Below are 16,798 nucleotides of genomic sequence, written 5' to 3'. Positions count from 1 at the left end.
CAGCTCTACAACAAATGCTAAAGGACTACTCTAAGTGGGAAACACAGGAGAAGAAAAGGACCTACAAAAAAAAAATCAAAACAATTAAGAAAATGGTCATAGGAACATACATATCGATAACTACCTTAAACGTGAATGGATTAAATGCTCCAACCAAAAGACACAGGCTCACTGAATGGATACAAAAAGAAGACCCATGTATATGCTGTCTACAGGAGACCCACTTCAGACCTAGGGACACATACAGACTGACAGTGAGGGGATGGAAAAAGATATACCATGCAAATGGAAATCAAAAGAAAGCTGCAGTAGCAATCCTCACATCAGATAACATAGACTTCAAAATAAAGAATGTTACAAGAGACAAGGAAGGACACTACATAATGATCAAGGGATCACGCCAAGAAGAAGATATAACAATTGTAAATATTTATGCACCCAATATAGGAGCACCTCAATACATAATGCAACTACTAACAGCTATAAAAGAGGAAGTCAACAATAACAGAATAATAATGGGGGACTTTAATACCTCACTTACACCAATGGAAAGATCATCCAAAATGAAAATAAATAAGGAAACAGAAGCTTTAAATGACACAAAAGAACAGATAGATGTAATTGATATTTATAGGACATTCCATCCAAAAACAGCAGATTACACTTTCTTCTCAGGTGCGCATGGAACATTCTCCAGGATAGATCACATCCTGAGTCATAAATCAAGCCTCAGTAAATTTAAGAAAATTGAAATCATATCAAGCATCTTTTCTGACCAGAATACTATGAGATTAGAAATGAATGACAGGGAAAATAAACGAAAAAAACATAAACACATGGAGGCTAAACAATACATTACTAAATAAGCAAGAGATCACTGAAGAAATCATAGAGGAAATCAGAAAATCCCTAGAGACAAAGGACAATGAAAACACAATGATCCAAAACCTATGGGATGCAGCAAAAGCAGTTCTAAGAGGGAAGTTTATAGCTATACAAGCCTACCTCAAGAAACAAGAAAAATCTCAAATAAACAATCTAACCTTACACCTAAAGGAACTAGAGAAAGAAGAACAAACAAAACCCAAGATTAGCAGAAGGAAGGAAATCATAAAAATCAGAGCAGAAATAAATGAAATAGAAACAAAGAAAACAATAGCAAAGATCAGTAAAACTAAAAGCTGGTTCTTTGAGAAGATAAACAAAATTGATAAACCATTAGCCAGACTCATCAAGAAAAAGAGGGAGAGGACTCAAATCAAAAAAATTAGAAATGAAAAAGGAGACGTTACAACAGACACCACAGATATACAAAGCATCCTAAGAGACTACTACAAGCAACTCTATGCCAATAAAATGGACAACCTGGAAGAAATGGACAAATTCTTAGAAAGGTATAACTTTCCAAGACTGAACCAGGAAGAAATAGAAAATATGAACAGACCAATCACAACTAATGAAATTGAAACTGTGACTAAAAATCTTCCAACAAAAGTCCAGGACCGGATGCCTTCACAGGTGAATTGTATCAAACATTTAGAAAAGAGCTAACACCCATCCTTCTGAAACCCTTTCAAAAAATTATGGAGGAAGGAACACTTCCCAACTCATTCTATGAGGCCACCATCACACTGATTCCAAAACCAGACAAAGATACTACAAGAAAAGAAAATTACAGACCAATATCACTGATGAATATAGATGCAAAACTCCTCAACAAAGTACTAGCAAACAGAATCCAACAACACATTAAAAGGATCATACACCATGATCAAGCGGGATTTTTCCCAGGGATGCAAGGATTCTTCAATATACGCAAATCAATCAATGTGGTACACCATATTAACAAACTGAAGAATAAAAACCATATGATCATCTCAATAGATGCAGAAAAAGCTTTTGACAAAATTCAACACCCATTTATGATAATTCTCCAGGAAATGGGCATAGACGGAACCTACCTCATCATAATAAAGGCCATATATGACAAACCCACAGCAAATATCATTCTCAATGGTGAAAAACTGAAAGCATTTCCTCTAAGATCAGGAACAAGACAAGGTTGTCCACTCTCACCACTATTATTCAACATAGTTTTGGAAGTCCTAGCCACTGCAATCAGAGAATAAAAAGAAATAAAAGGAATCCAAATTGGAAAAGAAGAAGTAAAACTGTCACTCTTTGCAGATGACATGATATTATACATAGAGAATCCTAAAGATGCCACCAGAAAACTACTAGAGCTAAACAATGAATTTGGTAAAGATGCAGGATACAAAATTAATGCACAGAAATCTCTTGCATTCCTATACATTAATGATGAAAAACCTGAAAGAGAAATTAAGAAAACACTCCTATTTACCACTGCAACAAAAAGAATAAAATACCTAGGAATAAAGCTACCTAGGGAGACAAAAGACCTGTATGCAGAAAACTATAAGACACTGATGAAAGAAATTAAAGATGATACCAACAGATGGGGAGATAACCATGTTATTGGGTTGGAAGAATCAACGTTGTGAAAATGACTATACTATCCAAAGCAATCTACAGATTAAATGCAATCCCTATCAAATTACCAATGGCACTTTTTACTGAACTAGAACAAAAACTCTTAAAATTTGTATGGAGACACAAAAGACCCCGAATAGCCAAAGCAGTCTTGAGGGAAAAAAATGGAGCTGGAGGAATCAGACTCCCTGAATTCAGACTATACTATAAAGCTTCAGTAATCAAGACAATATGGTACTGGCACAAAAACAGAAACATAGATCAATGGAACAGGATAGAAAGCCCAGAGATAAACCCACGCACGTATGGTCAACTAATCTATGACAAAGGAGGCAAGGATATATAATGGAGAAAAGACAGTCTCTTCAATAAGTAGTGCTGGGAAATTGGACAGCTACATGTAAAGGAATGAAATTAGAACACTCTCTAACACCATACACAAAAATAAACTCAAAATGGAATCGAGACCTAAATGTAAGACGGAACACTATAAAACTCTTAGAGGAAAACATAGGAAGAACACTCTTTGGCATAAATCACAGCAAGATCTTTTTTGATCCACCTCCTAGGGTAATGGAAATAAAAACAAAAATAAATAAATGGGAACTAATGAAACTTAGATGCTTTTGCACAGCAAAGGAAATCATAAACAAGACGAAAAGACAACCCTCAGAATGGGAGAATATATTTGCAAACAAATCAACGGACAAAGGATTAATCTCCAAAATATATAAACAGCTCATACAGCTCAATATTAAAAAAAAAACAACCCAATCCAAAAATGGGCAGAAGACCTAGATAGACATTTCTCCAAAGAAGACATACAGATGGCCAAGAAGCACATGAAAAACTGCTCACCATCACTAATCATTAGAGAAATGCAAATCAAAACCACAATGAGGTATCACCTCACACCAGTAAGAATGGGCATCATCAGAATATCTACAAACAACAAATGCTGGAGAGGGTGTGGAGAAAAGGGAACCCTCTTGCACTGTTGGTGGGAATGTAAATTGATACAGCCACTATGGAGAACAGTATGCCAGTTCCTTAAAAATCTAAAAATAGAATTACCATATGATCCAGCTATCCCACTACTGGGCATATACTCAGAGAAAGCCATAATTCAAAAAGACACATGCACCCCAATGTTCATTGCAGCACTATTTACAATAGCCAGGTCATGGAAGCAACCTAAATGCCCATCGACACACGAATGGATAAAGAAGTGGTACATATATACAATGGAATATTACTCAGCAATAAAAAGGAACGAAATTGGGTCATTTGTTGAGACGTGGATGGATCTAGATATTGTCATACAGGGTGAAGTAAGTCAGAAAGAGAAAAACAAATATCGTATATGAACGCATATATGTGGAATGTAGAAAAATGGTACAGATGAACCGGTTTGCAGGGCAAAAGTTGAGGCACAGATGTAGAAAACAAACGTATGGACACCAAGGGGGGAAAGCCATGGGGGTGGAGGTGGGTGTGGGAGTATGATTAATTGGGAGATTGGGATTGACATGTATACACTGATGTGTATAAAATGGATGACTAATAAGAACCTGCTGTATAAAAAAATAAATAAAATTAAATTAAAAAAAAGGGAATGAGAGCATGTCCTTCTACTTTGCCATCTTGAGTCAATCTCCCTATGACTTTAGTCTTGTTAATTAGAATACATCATTAGAATGCTTAATTGTATACCCTGATATGGACATTTACAAATAAAAATAAATAATTGCTCCTGAGTGAAATAAAAGACTTGGAGTTTCTTAAAAAAAAAAAAAAGAACATATATAAGAATCACCTAGAAAGCAGTACTCACCATAATAAAATCACTAACACTATATGAGTCATAAAAATATTTTATCTTATAAAAAAAAATTGAAAGTGACTTTATTACCAGAGAGCAATAAAGAAGTAGATTTTCAGGGAGTGTTACACAGCCTTTTGCCCAGTGCAGCAGTGGCCCAGGCTGAGGTCATCCCTTTGCAGCGCATCCTGCCAATCTCTTCCAGAACATTTTATTTGCTCTTTTGAGTAGAAGCAATTCTTGCTTTCCCATATTTACGTCAGTACTTTGCAGCCTTTTCAGGTAACAATTTCATGCCAGATTAAGGAACCGGATTATACAAGTTAAAACCAAACATTTGCTATTAGAATTGGTTAAACAAAAATACAGAATAGGAAGGATGGATTTCATCTTTTGAGGAAGAGGGGAAAAGAAACCCAAAGTCAAGAAAAGTCAGCACCTAGAATGATCTGACCAGGAGTTTACCCTGAAGCTTGAGAAAACCAAATTCTCTGATAATCTCCTCATCATTCTGGTTATGCCTGTGCCTATAGGCATTTAAGAGTGACCCAGGGGCAAGTGTGATGGAAAACTCACTTGTTAATGAGAAAAACCTTCAACCAACTAAACAAGATCTTTAAGGATGTTTCTGGAAAGAAAATATAATTTCTTTCCTGGATTTGTCTTGAAAGGCATAATAAAAACAGGTGACCAATTATGTTTGGGCAATAAATATGCTTTTACTCTTTCTATTTACACCGCAAAGGACTTAACATTTCAGCATTTCTTTTGTTGTTCCAATCACACACCTGCAGCTCAGTTACCACTGTCTACTGGAATCAGCAGCCTGATATCCTGAATAACCCATATTCACAGCATCCAAAATGCGACTCTTCCCTTTAGGACCTTTTTTCCCCAAGAAATTCTCATGAGCTAATCCATCTTGAAATTATTTGCCCTTTAACAGAAGATCTATGCCCACTGAATCTCAGAGAGCCTTTTTTTGGGATTGCAATTTGTAGAACATGGAACTTGACTGAAGAAAAATGGTCACAGCTATAGATATGCCCTAGTCTATATTTTGTCCAAAATTTTCTCAGTAACAGTATCTCTCAGTCTGTGCTGTACTTTTTTCCTGGCTATAATCTTTACTAATCAGTGAGAGAAAGGTTATCTGAGGTAAAACAAGACCAGATATGTAGACGGTTGCCAAGTACTGATTCTACTTCAGGTGGCAGCTTTCATTACTTGAACTGATTTCTCAAGTGGAGGGTTTATAGAAACACAATGTATAGATATTACCCTGTATTACTCTTAAGTTAAGGAAGAACAAACATATTTTAAACAAACAGAAGGGTTTGTGTTTTGTTTGTTTTTCATGAGCCATAACATATAAATTAAGGAAGCTATAATACTAGAGAATCATTTATTTGGTTCAGAATCATATCCTTATTACTCTAGCAGTTCCATTTAAGGTTTCAATCAGTCTCTAGAATCATGACCATTATTTTAGTCAATAAGTATATTAAGCAGCTATAAGCACATACAGACAATTCTTTCATAAGGGATACATATCCTTGTAGTGCAAAATAGCATACTTAATCACCTATGTAAAACGATAGCCCCATGAAAATGACATTAAGCCACTAACACATGAATATTGATATAACTTAATACAACTGTTTGGTTGTCAGAAATTTCAAATATGAGCTGAAGTCCACTCTGACATACTCATTTTTATTTATTTTATTTATTTATTTATTTATTTTTTGCGGTACGCGGGCCTCTCACTGTTGTGGCCTCGCCCGTTGCAGAGCACAGGCTCTGGAAGCGCAGGCTCAGCGGCCATGGCTCACAGGCCCAGCCGCTCTGCGGCATGTGGGATCTTCCCGGACCGGGGCACCAACTCGTGTCCCTGCATCGGCAGGCGGACCCTCAACCACTGCGCCACCAGGGGAGCCCAAGACATACTCATTTTTAATATGTTAAACCTTAATTGGCTAATTCAATTGATACTGAAATTATCAGAATGACTTACTGTCTCAGGTTTTCAATTATTTTTTCCATTGCTTCTTCCCAGCAGTAGGCCTTAACCGACTGGATATTTTCAATCATTTCTGACGTGATCACCAGTCTTTCATTAATCTTTCCAGCTCTCTGATCTCTGTAAATAATCCATCCACCAATCAAATACTTAGTAAAAACAAGTCAAAATGTCCACTAAGAACTGCCCAAGCTTTTAAGAAAAGCCACATTTCTTTTATTAAAAGGATGTTTATTTTATTTTCAAATATATAGTAACAAAAATAGTATCTGTCATTTAGTAAATGCCTCCCATGTGCCAGACACTGTATTAGATGCATGTCATACATTATGCCTAATCCTTCTGACAACCTAACAGAGGTGATTACCTCCATTTTAAAGACAAAAAAACCCAGAAACACAGTGGCTGAAGCAGCTTGACACAGGTCATGTAACTAGTAAGCATGCAATCTGGGATTCAAACTAAGAGCTATTTGACTCCAAAATTTGTACACTTTCTATCATACTCTAGCTGGCACACTAGAAGTCCTCTTTCATAAGCAGTGACTGGTGTCACCGATTCATTCTGTAATAAAAAGCAACAAAGGCTGTGGTGTGATGATTCATGAACCAGGGTAGAAAAAGCCTATAAACTCTCCCCAAAATATATGTATTCCCTCCCATTCACATAAATGTTTTATCCATTGTACCTAAATCTCTGATGTGCAAAAAGTGAACTGGATGGTAACATATTTATAAAGAAATTCTATAGACTAACAAGCAAAAAAATGTCCCCTTGATATAGAAAGTATTATTTATGTCATGAAAATAATTCCTTTTTTGTGACACCTAGCAAGGAGACCACGGTTCAGTGCATAGAGAAGTTCTGGTTTTACTAGAGTGGGCTTTTGGAAAACCTAATTTTAAACCCTTTCAAACTATGTAAATAAGAGCGCTACCTGTACTTCATCAGCATTTTCCCTAATCCGGCTTGAAAAAGGGCAAGGACTATGAGAAAAGCAAGTCCACAGAAGGCGCAGGCCTGTAACAACTCCCAGAGCAGCCCCATCAGCAGCGTCACTTGCAAAGGAGCAATCCACACGAAATGTGCCAGTGCAAGTCCCTGAAAAATAAAATCACAGTGAAAACCACTGACATTTTTTCCTCCATGCCCAAAACAAAGGAAAAAACAATCAAAGAAGAAAGAAATCAAGCACAGTGAGCTCATACAATCAAACACTTCATGGTTCTGAACACACTAAAATCTAGGTATTCACTACATGGAACACGTAGCAATGTGCTTAAACATTCTATGCATAGGATTTCCCCCCAAACAAACTTCAAGTCACTGTGATCTTTTTCCAGTGGAATTGCATGGTGATTGAAGAATTTATTTTAAATAACTTACTTCTGTGTGGATAAAGCAAGAGCCATGACACAGAACATGAGAGAACAAAAGACTCTCCAGAAGTTCAATCTACACAACTGTACAACCCTATCACCTGACAATATATTCAGAATACATGCATGCTCAATTCAACAGTAATTTATTTAGCACCTGCTAAGGGTTTGACACCATGTAAAATACTAGAAATACAAAGGTAAATAAAACAATCTGTCCTCAAGGACCTTGAATTTTATTGTGACAGAAGACAGCACTGAACAAGAATTGCTCAGAGTATCATACTCAGCCAAAGTAAATAACTGATTTAAAGTATTAAAAGGAAACAAGGTCTGATAGGGACTGAATTTTTAAAAAACCTCATAAATACAAAGCAAGCTGAGGTGCCCTTGAGTTGGGTGGTTCCGTGAGACCCCAAAATGGCACTCTGCTACACAACTGAGCCTTCTCAGTTTTCAGAAATAGGGAAGGTAGGGATGCTTATGACTTAACCACTTATTACTGTTATCTGACCCAGAAAACCTTTGGGGTTGTATGAGTTATAATAAAGATGCATAAAAGATTAAATCAGCAGGTACATACTTCATCAAATTTGTTCACGTTGTTGGAAAGGAGACTAACAAGTTGTCCAATACTTATTTTATCTAGAACACGGCTTGACAGCTTCAAAGTCTAAAAGGAAAATGGGAAGTTAGATGTTGTCAATGAACAATAGACAAATATATTTATAAGTAATGTTACAATACAGCTGAGGAATTAGGTAACCATGCACGCATTTTTAAGTTAAGGTAATGAAAATTATTTTATGTTCGTCTAACTCAGTGTCTTCTCAGATTTATAAATATTTCTCTTTACAACAAATATTACACTGGCATGCCTCTTCTTATTTTATTTTACAGTATCTAGAGAGGAGTAAATATTTTTTCTAATCCAAAATGGGAACAACATTGTACTTAAATATTCATTTATACACTGTAGAGGGTTTTTTTTTTTTGCTTTTGTTTGTTTTTATAAAAGATGGAACCAAAGGCAGTGAAATTTGAGATTAATACCTTGGCCTTACAGGGAACTATATTCAATATCTTGTAATAACCTATAATGGAAAAGAACTGAAAATATATATATATATCTATATCACTTTGCTGTATACTTGAAACTAACACAATATTGTAAACCAACTATACGTCAATAAAAAAAAATTGTTTTAATAAAATCTTGGCCTTAAATTTTTCATGCAATCTTATAGTAATTGTGTTGAATAAAATTACTGTTAAAGTCAATAAAATTATATTACAAATAATTTAATCATTAATAATTTTGTGAAAGATTACATTAATAAAAAATTCTTAAATTTTACAAAGAAAAATATATCCATCTATACAGAATAGAATTTTTATGTAGATAAATTATTATTATGAAAGATCACAGTCATACTTTGCCTATAAAATTTAATAAGAATTGATTTGCCATTAGATGGCTTTGACTGAAGAGTACCTATCTAATATTTGCTTCAACTGAATCCTTCACATATGTATTGAGCACTTAGTAGACACAAATCACTATATTCAAGGCTTCAGGGATTATTGTTAAGATTTCTTAAACATAATTCTTGCCTCAAGATAACCTAGTACATACATAACTAAATATGATAAATTAGTTAAAGGGAGTAGATAGAATAAAATAGGGTGATTAAGAAAAAGTTCCCATATCTGGTTATATAAATCTGCAAATATTTTATTGAGGTTGAATTTTAAGATGGGTGTGTAATAATGAATAGCATTTAGATAAGCACAGATGAATAAGGAATAAAGCAGTTAATTCCAAAATGCTATTAGAGCAATATGGGGCAGGGGCTGGGGGGAATCCATTGAGCTGGATGACACATGACTTGGTAACATACTCAGTCTCAGGTAACTTGAGACTGGGCTTAACATGGGTTCCACATGGCTTAACATGGAGTTTATGTGCACAATAAACAGTGAATATCTGTTCACTCCAGTTAACTTTATCTTCTTGAAATTCACAGGCAAACTCAATCTAGTTTGTATTTAGATTCATTATTTAAAATATAATTTGAATGTATCATGGTTACAGATTTTGGAACAAAGAAAACTATGCTCTATTACAAAATCTGGAACAATGTGGGAAGAATTAGTGGCTGCCTGCCACATGGATGAAACTGGTCAGATATGGTACCAGTTTATTTTAGGGACCAAACCACAGCCACATGGAGATGAATTTGTATTCTTTGGTGATGATGTTAATGCAGGTCAATCGGTGTGGATAGAGGGGTAAAGAAAATGTGTAAGAACACAGATAATCAATGTTGAAAAAGGACAGACACAACTTCTAACTTTTCATTAATGCATTCTGGGTCTGAAAGTACATATATCGCTGTATTTGTGCTAAACATTATATATGAACTTATTCACAAACTAACCTGCTCCTTCTTTGATCTCCCCTCCCCTTAGCCCAGAGCACTTCATGTTTCTCTCTGCCTATGTAACACAATTTGACTTGTTATATTATTTCAGTACTTATTTTATGTTCTCTAATAGTTGGAAAACCCTCCACTTCAAGGATTGTGACTTACCCATTTTAGAAATTTTGAAGCAGTTCTTGCACAATGTTTTATACCTTTTAGGTCTTAGCTTCTCAAAATATTTTATCCATAAAATAGGGATAATAGTTTCTACCATATGGAGTTTTGGTCAAATGAAATGATATACCTAAAAATCACTTAGAAGCTTGTCATGTACATCCTTAGCTATTAGTTATCATTATGATAAAATCACTTTTATAAGTATTTTTAAACTGGATTCAACTTCCTTTGATATGCATTCTGTGTAAATTCTACCCTCCAAATAATACCTAATAATTTCTTCACTTACATATAATTTCTGGATCAAGATAAAATTTTTATTGATTTATCACCCATGCTTTCCTGGTACTTGTGAACTGATGAGACTGTGGTTCAGGTGATTTGATTAAACTGCAGAGTCGGTTTTTCCCTTGTGCCTCCACAAACGGCTTTTTTGAACAATAAAGTATGGCTATCAAGGTTTTACAACACCACCGATCTTGCATGTATATTATGGAAGTGTTATGGGTTATTTGCTAGAGGGAATTTCAGGTCCATGTCCCTTATAAGCCAAGTATATAAAGTTTTTACATTGGGGAAAGAAAAAAGAGAAGGGTAAAGCAATACCCAAATGATTCAACCAAACAGGTTTCTATAATCACTTGGTAGATCAAAGGGTCACACATGAATCAGGCTGGTGAAAGCACATGTCACTGAGATGACCTTAAATTGTGTTTGTAAGATAAGGAAGTCTTAATCTGAATTCATCCAAAGCACGCTTCAGCAACTTGGGCTCTTAACTGGACAATGCATACAGAAAAGCAGAGAAGGTTCTTATGGTTGCCATGCATGTGCTATTCTAAAAATTTTTAACTTGCAGAACTTAGGATGACAAAAATCTAACTCAAAATAAGGCAGTGGGGGCTTCCCTGGTGGCGCAGTGGTTGAGAGTCCGCCTGCCGATGCAGGGGACACGGGTTCGTGCCCCGGTCCAGGAAGATCCCACATGCCGCGGAGCGGCTGGGCCCGTGAGCCATGGCCGCTGGGCCTGCGTGTCCGGAACCTGTGCTCCGCAACGGGAGAGGCCGCAGCAGTGAGAGGCCCGTGTAGCGCAAAAAAATAAAAAGAAAAAAGAAAATAAGGCAGTGGATACCACCACCGTGTCACAACTAGTTAAGGTAGAAATTTCTATTGCTTGGGCTATTGTTAACAATTTCTTGTTATTGAACATAAAGATACATGGCATTTTACCATAAGATGATATTTTGTCAATGACTTTTATGCAGATAGTAAGAATCATTTCAATGGGAAGCCATGGATTCCAAAAACTGGTATATGACTAGTGAAAGAAAAAGAAATCTAAAATATAGGCAGTTTATAGAAGGCACTCAATAATTATTAGTTGAAGTAAAGTGAATTATCAGCGAAAATTAGAAATATTCATTATTGCTGCCATTTATTTCACAGGTATACAAAACTGATTTCAGCATTTAGCCCTTATTTGTATCAGCATGGCATTTAAAACATGATGCCACTAACACGTAGCATGGAGACTGTGCAAGAAAGTATTACCTTCTTATAAATCAAACTAAACATAGCTATTCTCATCTGCATTCCAATGCGATGGAGGCCAAAAATGGCTGGGTGAAGGAGCAGCATCCTCACGATAAAGAGAAGGCATAAGCCTATGCCTAGGTAAATCGCAATGGCGCGTTCTACCTTGTTATCTGGATCATAGGAAGCAATGATTCTTCCCAGTAAGAGAGGCTGTACTGCTTTGGTGACTTCCTGCAGAAGACGGAAAACAGAAATGAAATTTTATTTTTCTTTCATAAAATGCCCTCATGATTTCAACACAAAAAGTTTCACCTTTACAGGAGATGAAAAAGAGCCATGCCATACATGAAACTCTTGATGTCCTTTGTAATATCTTTATACTTTGAAGTAACATTTTATTTTAGGTTACAGCAAAAGTCACTTGGAGACGTTTATGTATGAGGTATTCTTTACTAAAAAGTGAAGAGCGGCCATAAAGCAAAGGTGTAATTTCTGAAATAGTGTGTTAATTGGTAACATCTACATAGCACTTAACAATTCATAAAATATTTTTCATTTGATTTTTATGACAACTTTAGGAGTCAGAGTAAGCATTAATATTTTCACATTGCAGATGAAGAAACTGAAGCCAAAGAGCCCAAATGATTTGACGTGATTTCAAAATAGAACTTTCAAAAGCACTTTGAGTGATGGAATTATTACCAAAATGAACAGTTTCTTGAGGCAACCATATAAAGGGGAACTGGCAACAGGAGGGAGGAGTATAAAGGCACAGGTGGTATTTAAAGCCCAGTGCCACACCCTTCGCAGTCTGGGATAGGTGGAGATTTTAGGAAAAAAGTGTGACAGAAGACTTCAGCCTCAGGCCAGTTTCCAACATTTCATCAAGTCCTCAAAGGCCTATGAGTTAACAAGGGAAGACCAAAGTTGTATTTTCCAAATCTTCCTCATCAGACTTTCCATTCATCACTAAATCAAATTGTTCATCAAATTCATTACCATTTTGCCTGAATATATAAGAATAGATCTGAACACATGGATTTGAACCCAGAAGGTCTAAGTCTTAACCATCTTGCTAATTTGCCTTCGAAAGAGAAAGACATGTAATCCTGTCATTTTGTTTTATGATGGCCTAGTGAAATGGGGATCTGAGGTTAAACCCTTCTGGGAAATAATATTATGCTAATTGATTCCATTTCAAATGTATATTTTCAAGCCAGACTGCCCCTTCCCCCAGTATTGCTCAGCATTACTTTCTGGCAGCCCATAATTTGCTTTTTTTTTTTTTTCCATTTTCTACTATGTCTTTTCTAAACCTCAGTGTCCAATCCCACCAGCCCTCTCATTCTCAATAAATGAAAATGCTTTCCTATAGCAACTTCATCCCCACAAGGAATCCTAAGCTATAGCACCATCATTGATTGACCACTAGCTTTGGGTAGCTGCTCACCCTATACCTGGTATTCAGTACCTCATTTCAAATTAACTGTGTAGACCAAGAATGTGAATGTAGGAAAAGATTCAAACGTTTTAAAAAAAGTTTACAAACTAATCACAAACATGGAATATTAGAGTTCTCTCATCTCACACAGCCATATTTTAATATAAGTTTGAATTTCAGCAAACAGATAGGTGCTGAAAAGAAAATCGTTAACTACCTACCCAGATATACCATGTTACAGTTGGCCAATATCAACTGAAGAGCACTTTTTTTTTGGAACTTCATATCATCTTTATTTTATATTTTTTAACATCTTTATTGGAGTATAATTGCTTTACAATGGTGTGTTAGTTTCTCCTTTTTAACAAAGTGAATCAGTTATACATATACATACATCCCCATATCTCCTCCCTCTTGCGTCTCCCTCCCACCCTCCCTAACCCACCCCTCTAGGTGGTCACAGAGCACCTAGCTGATCTCCCTGTGCTATGTGGCTGCTTCCCACTTAGCTATCTGTTTTACATTTGGTAGTGTATATATGTCCATGTCAATTTCTCATTTCTTCCCAGATTACCCTTCCCCCTCTCCATGTCCTTAAGTCCATTCTCTATGTCTGCGTCTTTATTCCTGTCCTGCCCCTACTACGTTCGTCAGAACTTTTTTTTTTTTTTTTTAGATTCCATATATATGTGTTAGCCAGCACTTGTTTTTTAAAAAGTAAATGAGTGGGGCTTCCCTGGTGGCACAGTGGTTGAGAGTCCGCCTGCCGATGCAGGGGACTCGGGTTCGTGCCCCGGTCCGGGAAGATCCCACATGCCACGGAGCGGCTAGGCCTGTGAGCCATGGCCACTGGGCCTGCGCGTCCGGAGCCTGTGCTCCGCAACGGAAGAGGCCACAACAGTGAGAGGCCCGCATACCGCAAAAAAAAAAAAAAAAAAAAAAAAAGTAAATAAGTGAACAATTACTGCTTGTTGGCATGTGTAATTTTATGCATGCTTTGTACTTTTGTTACACGTGTATCCATTTTTAGAATGTATAGAACTGTTTTTGAGGTTTTAAATTTTATATAAATGGTATCATATTGTGCTTCTTGCAACTTTTTTTAACTTAAAAGTTGTGTTTCTGACATTTAGTCCCATTGATACTTGTATATCTACCTCATTTATTCTGAGTGCTGTTTAACATGACATCCTGTGAATAAATCAGGCTATTTGCCCCACTGCCCTATGTTGGAGAAGATAGGTTGTTCCCATTTGTAAACTATTACAATCTGTGCAAGTGTTGCACTCGCTGTTTTCATTAAATTCTATAGATCCATGCCAAACTTTCTCTAGAGTAGATAATTTTATTTCAAAATAACTCCTTAAACTAGGAAAATGTACAGTTAAACCTTGGATTTTAAATTATATGTATAAATATATCTGCAATACAAATATAATTTTCTATAGTATGTTTATAGTGGCAATATTTCATCCTCAAAATTATTTTTAGATCAATATTTTATCCTAGAATTTTTCAATATTATGCTGTTCTTCATAGACAAATGTCAATGCCACATCTACTTTGATTTACTTTTCCATTGATAGTGGGTTTGCACTTGGCTAAAATGCTCTCAAGTTGCAGTCAAGGGCATTGGATTCATGTGTGCCACCCATGCTGGAGATATTGTGTGTGGCCACAAAGCAGAGAGTAAGTAAGGAGCTTTGATGTTTACCAGGCATACCACATAAAACATAATTTCTTGTTCATTATAAGACAATAACCAGAAGACTATGATCTGTGACTGCTTCTCATGAATCCAACTGCTTATATCATAATTAACATAATCACCTTTCTTTTTCCAGAACTTGTATATATATATATATATATATATATAATCTCCTAATAGATGATATTATCAAATATAGAACCACTGATAAAGACCACAATACGTATTTCTAAGGAGTAACTCCTATCTATGGAATGCTAAAAGGAGCATTCTGAGGAAAAAGAGAAATATTTTAGTAATTGAGCTGTACACAGAATTTTTAGAGTTAAAAATGTACAGGCTTACATAAGTTTTCTCCTATTGAGTAATCTGAACTAAAGTCCCTGCCATTGTACCACCATTATATTTTTTCCATAACCTGTCACCTCTATCACAATAGACCCATTTGCTGAATTTATTTTGATTTATAACAAAATAAATAAAATTGTGTCAATCTGATTCAGACACCTATTCTGCAGGTTGCATAACTGAATTAATTAGTTGTTTCTTGCCTCAAACAAAAGAGGACATACTCATCCTTCGAACAATAACAGCTATTTCACAATGACACTGGTAGTATTACTGTGGGAGGGTACCTGTTCATAGAAAAAAAAATGTAGTTTATTTCTGGTAGAGAGAATTCCAATAATTGGACCATCTGCCAACAGCAAAACAACATTAACCTCACCACAACATGGAACTGTCAACATTCAAGGACAAAATCAGCACTCCAGACCCCTCCCTCCTATAGTTTCCCCTACTCTGTTTTAAGCAGCATGTTCTCTAATATTTATAATGAAAGCATTTACAGACATCACCTGATTTTATAATTTGGAAGGGAAAACAATGGTAACTGATACCCAGCTTAATCTATGTGTGCAGTCCGTTACAAAAATCATCCCTGTAATGACTGGGACAAACACAGTCCTCTATTCTTGATATGTGAAAGTTGTGTGAACCCTGTTGCCAGTATATTTTCAGTTACACAAGAAATTTCCCAATTTGCCACCATATAAAATAGTGTAAGCAGACTGAGGCTTGAATGTAATGAGTCGGAATGTAAATTATCTTGAAAATTTGATAAAATATTTTATTAAATTTTAATTAGACACAAATCAAGATGAAATTAAGGGTTCACTTAGATAATGGAAGAAGGCTGATACCAATCTTTAAGTCAGCATGACAGGGAAATGAACACTGAATTCAGAGTCATGAAACCCAAGTTCTTATCCCAGCATGTTACCTACACTCTGTGTCACCTTAGTCACTTCCCTTCTCTTGACAGTTTCCTCACTGATAAAATGAGCGGTGGAGCAAGCTTATCTTAAAGTTCCCCTCCAGAGCTAATATCTCAGATTATATGATCTGAGTCTGGGGCGTCCTGTGGCAGAGGCTGAGGATTCTTGGGCAAATGTCCTGGTACACATCCTGACATTGCTATGGGTGTTTTCTACTCAGAGGGATGCAGGTCTGAATAGGATGAGTTCAGAATGCCATGTGGGTAGAGGGGGTCAGGTTAGAGAACAGCACAAGTGACTACATTCCTGCTGGGAATAATCATGAATCTCAATTTAGATCAGCCTCCCAGGGGAAAATTAGGAAGCCTGAAAATACCTCCTGGGAAATACATCTGGTCTCCCATGGGATCCCCCAGACCAGAATTTAAAGTCACTGTAGATGAGTCTGAACCCTTTAACCATTTTGTTCTACCTGCACCCCTAGGACAGAGTCAGATG

General features: G+C 36.2%; 1 protein-coding gene across 3 annotated transcripts in view; it reads right to left on the bottom strand.

The window, feature by feature from the left end:
- The window catches only part of CFTR (CF transmembrane conductance regulator), a 196,237-nt gene that overhangs the window by 134,562 nt on the left and 44,877 nt on the right, over positions 1–16,798 (bottom strand). For all 3 annotated transcript variants that reach the window (XM_019924883.3, XM_019924893.3, XM_019924896.3), the window contains 4 exons: positions 11,890–12,105; positions 8,319–8,408; positions 7,294–7,457; positions 6,351–6,476 (listed from right to left, as the gene is read on the bottom strand). In XM_019924883.3, coding sequence (XP_019780442.1) covers positions 6,351–6,476; positions 7,294–7,457; positions 8,319–8,408; positions 11,890–12,105 — 596 coding nt within the window. The remainder of the gene's footprint in view (positions 1–6,350; positions 6,477–7,293; positions 7,458–8,318; positions 8,409–11,889; positions 12,106–16,798) is intronic.

The sequence above is a fragment of the Tursiops truncatus genome, chromosome 9 (genome assembly GCF_011762595.2).
Source record: "Tursiops truncatus isolate mTurTru1 chromosome 9, mTurTru1.mat.Y, whole genome shotgun sequence".
NCBI lineage: Eukaryota > Metazoa > Chordata > Mammalia > Artiodactyla > Delphinidae > Tursiops > Tursiops truncatus.
The sequence above is the reverse complement of the archived record's forward strand: the minus strand, read 5'-3'. Positions and strand labels throughout refer to the sequence as shown.